Source organism: Ziziphus jujuba, chromosome 5 (assembly GCF_031755915.1).
Source record: "Ziziphus jujuba cultivar Dongzao chromosome 5, ASM3175591v1".
Lineage (NCBI taxonomy): Eukaryota > Viridiplantae > Streptophyta > Magnoliopsida > Rosales > Rhamnaceae > Ziziphus > Ziziphus jujuba.
The window spans coordinates 22,853,474-22,857,591 of record NC_083383.1 but is presented as its reverse complement, the minus strand read 5'-3'; the positions used below and the strand labels follow the sequence as shown (position 1 = coordinate 22,857,591).

Sequence of the window (4,118 nt, the reverse complement as noted above, 5' to 3'; positions counted from 1 at the left end):
TCTTTCAGACCCACTCGACCCCCCTCTGAGTGGGTCAATTTTCCAATTTTGCTCCAAAAACAATTTCAAGTTTCCACACAAAAAAAGAAAAAAAAAAAAAAAAAAAAAAAAAAAAAGAGAAAACCCAATCCCTGTCAACGACTCCATCAGCCTGCTTCTTCTTCCTTTTAAACCTTTCCCATTTGGAATTAGGGTTTGGTACGTGCAAAAACCGATTCCTTTGACCGCGATGGCTGTGTCGACCAGTTTCGCCGGAGCAAAATTGGAGGCTCTGCTCTTGAAATCTTCAACTGCGGCGGCGTCTACGTCGTCTTGGTCCGCATCGCCGTCAAGGGTTTCGAGTTCTTCTCAGTTGTCATCGTTTTGCAAGCCCATTGGGAGTAGGAGAGCTGGGATTCATAAGGGAGTGAGATGCGAGGCCACTTCTGCTTCCTCTGAAGTCTCCGTTCAGAACGGTCAGAATGCAATTTCAAATGTGTCTGCCCTTGAGCAGCTCAAGACCTCTGCTGCTGATAGTATGTTCTATTCCCCATTTCTGGTTTATATATATATATATATATATATATATGTATACTTTGTTTTTTTTGTGTATTTTGAAATGGGTATATTATGGGTTTTTGGAATTTGAATTCAAAACATTGTTTCCTTTGTCTCTTTAACTCTAATTAGCCGTCTTTTACATAAACATTTATGCAATGGTTGTTTTATTCTATGATGTTTTGTTTTCTTTTATAATTAGCTGAACTTTGCTTAAACGCAGGGGAAACAAAAACCATGCTTGTTGAATTTTATATGGGATTTTATGTGGTTGAGTTATATGGGAAAGAAACAAAAACCATTTGATTACATTTGCCGTGATGTTTTTCAGATTTTGTTACGGTAATTGTTTCGATGAATACATCCCGGTTCCTTAGTTCTTTTTGCAAAATGCTAGTTAGTCATTTGTTTTTAAGTTGTGGTACTGTTGGTTTCAGTTTTATAATCATTTTAATAATTTTTGTCAGGATATACGAAGGAGAGGAGCAGCATCGTTGTCATTGGGCTTAGCGTTCACACTGCACCTGTTGAGATGCGTGAAAAGCTTGCAATTCCTGAAGCTGAATGGCCTCGAGCCATAGGAGAGCTGTGTGGTTTAAATCATATTGAAGAAGCTGCAGTCCTTAGCACCTGTAATAGAATGGAGATATATGTTGTAGCTTTATCTCAGCATCGCGGTGTTAAAGAAGTTACAGAATGGATGTCAAAGGTGCCTTCCTCTATACTAGTTCTGCCTTTTTATTATTCCCACTAAAAGTTTATCCGGTTTACAATTTTATCAGTTTGACAGAAAAGATTCTCCTTCTGGTACAAATGACAAACAAAGCAAGGTTGATTGTTTGAATAATGGGTACCATGAGAGAAAATAGTGCAAATGATTTGAGATTTAAATCCACCATCCTTTGGGACATTTGATCTATTGATTTCATATAAATTTTCGGAGATCATTGTTGTTGTTGTGCTATTTATTTTCCTATAAAAAGGAAAAGACTCTGTATGTGCTCTTGATTTAGTTTTTAAGTCTGTGTAAAAAGAATGAATGTTTATTCTATTATTTGTAGTTCTAATTTCTAGCACAAATTCAAGGGGATTTTATTACTTATAGTGTCAAAATGTGAATCTGATTGTAGTTTTAGTCCTGATGACAATCTTGGTTTTGTGGGCAGACAAGTGGAATTCCTGTTTCAGAGATTTGCCAGCACCGCTTTTTACTTTATAACAAAGACGCTACACAGCATATCTTTGAGGTGTCAGCAGGTCTTGACTCTCTTGTTCTTGGAGAAGGTCAAATCCTTGCACAGGTTAAACAAGTTGTGAAAGTTGGGCAAGGAGTTGTTGGCTTTGGCAGGAATATTAGCGGGCTGTTCAAGCATGCAATCACTGTGGGAAAAAGAGTTAGAACTGAGACAAACATTGCTGCTGGGGCAGTTTCTGTAAGCTCTGCTGCTGTTGAACTGGCTTTAATGAAGCTTCCAGAGCCCTCACATGCTACTGCCCGAATGTTGGTGATTGGAGCAGGCAAGATGGGGAAGCTTGTAATCAAACACTTGGTTGCAAAAGGTTGTACGAAGATGGTGGTTGTGAATAGAACTGAGGAAAGAGTTGCAGCAATCCGTGAGGAGATGAAGGGTGTTGAGATAATCTACAAACCCCTCACAGAAATGCCAACATGTGCTGCCGAAGCAGATGTTGTGTTTACAAGCACAGCTTCAGAGAACCCCTTATTTTTGAAAGAGCATGTTAAGGACCTTCCTCCTGTTGGTCAAGAAATTGGGGGTTTAAGGCTTTTTGTTGATATCTCTGTACCTCGGAATGTGGGTTCATGTGTTGCAGATGTTGAAACTGCACGAGTTTATAATGTTGATGACCTTAAAGAAGTAGTGGCTGCTAATAAGGAGGATCGTCTCAGGAAAGCTATGGAAGCTCAGGCAATTATTGCTGAAGAATCTAAGCAATTTGAAGCATGGAGGGATTCATTGGAGACTGTTCCTACCATCAAGAAATTGAGAGCATATGCTGAAAGAATCAGAGCTGCAGAGCTAGAGAAATGCTTGTCAAAGATGGGTGATGATATCCCGAAGAAAACAAGGAGAGCCGTAGATGATCTTAGCCGAGGCATTGTGAACAAGCTCCTTCATGGTCCTATGCAACATTTGAGATGTGATGGGAGTGACAGCCGGACTCTCAGTGAAACCCTCGAGAATATGCATGCCCTTAACAGGATGTTCAGTCTCGAGACAGAAATAGCAGTGCTGGAGCAGAAAATTCGAGCCAAGGTGGAACAAAATCAGAAATAGGCTCATGTAACAAAATTTTCTTTCAGAAACACTTCTATTTTACTTCTTCATCATGAATAAGAGGCAACATCCTCATCTTATCATTTTAGTATTTTCGCTGTTATAACTTGTTCAAATCGATAAGTACTGGTCCTGGTGAGGGACCTCTCGACTCATTCATTGGTGTAAGACACAGCTGCCTAACTCCCATATGGGGTTCTGTTTATGTCTACATTGTGTCCTTTAGCGGCCATACGGCTAAGTAGTATACAAAGTGAGGTATTACGAGGTGAGATTACTCCATGTACGAAATCTATTCTAAAGTTTACAGTCTGTATCTGAACTGATAATTCTTGTAATTAATTTACTGATTGTTTCAATGTTTTGTTGAGGATGTTTTGTACAGTGTTCTTTATTTTTCTGAACTTTGGTTTCCTTGTGGAAGGTTGTTTCTTTCTGTCTTGTTTTTGTAAATGACTGGTTTTTGGCCATGGTGTGAAGCTCAACATTATTGATGCAGGAATCAACATACTAAAAAGAAAATGTCATGAACTTGAATTTATTTAATATCATTCAAAATTTGTTTTAAAGAACCCTATTTATAATAACACAAACCAGTGAAGAAAAGAAAATAACTGTAAATAAATAAATAACAAACTAAACAAGGAAATAAGTTCTCTAACATTATTAAATAAAATTCCAAAATATTTAATTTATTATTTTATTCAATCTAGATATAAAATAATTTTTAATCTTTCCATCTTTATTTCCATCGGTTCTCAAAGAACTCGGTGACAGAAGGCAGAGGTGGAGAACGCGGAACGTCAATATGAGAGAATGTTGATTATACTTGCATATGGAATTTTAAATCCTTACTGTATCGTGTAGAATATAATAACAAATTAGAGATATGATCCATGTTTTATAATAAAATAAAACTAGTAAAAATAAAAAATAAAAATAAAAAAATATAACAATATAGTTTCATCCTTACTTATTTGCATTAAACTGTGCACGAAGGGACTACTTGATATATTGAATTAATCTTATAAGCCCTTGAACTAACTAAACAGTGTTATTATTATTTCTTTTTGGGTAAATATTTAATCAGTGTTACTGTACGATAAACTGGTTGTTTAACTTCATGTATACTTTATGTATCTAAGAGACACGTAGAGTTTGCATGTAAGGCACAAAAATTGAATGGATAATCCAACGGAATTCAAAATAATTAGTGGATGAAGTTCATATTTTTTAATAATTAATAAAAAGAGTATCAAATAAATTTATCAAAATTATATTATG

At 36.4% G+C, this 4,118-nt stretch overlaps 1 protein-coding gene across 1 annotated transcript; it reads left to right on the top strand.

Moving 5' to 3' along the window:
* Nucleotides 1–229: 229 nt before the first annotated feature.
* LOC107421394 (glutamyl-tRNA reductase 1, chloroplastic-like) lies at nt 230–2,908 on the top strand. Its single transcript, NM_001323873.1, is given in 3 exon segments — nt 230–515; nt 1,005–1,246; nt 1,704–2,908. Coding segments are annotated over 3 exon segments (1,659 nt in total). The 3' UTR covers nt 2,835–2,908.
* Nucleotides 2,909–4,118: the final 1,210 nt, after the last annotated feature.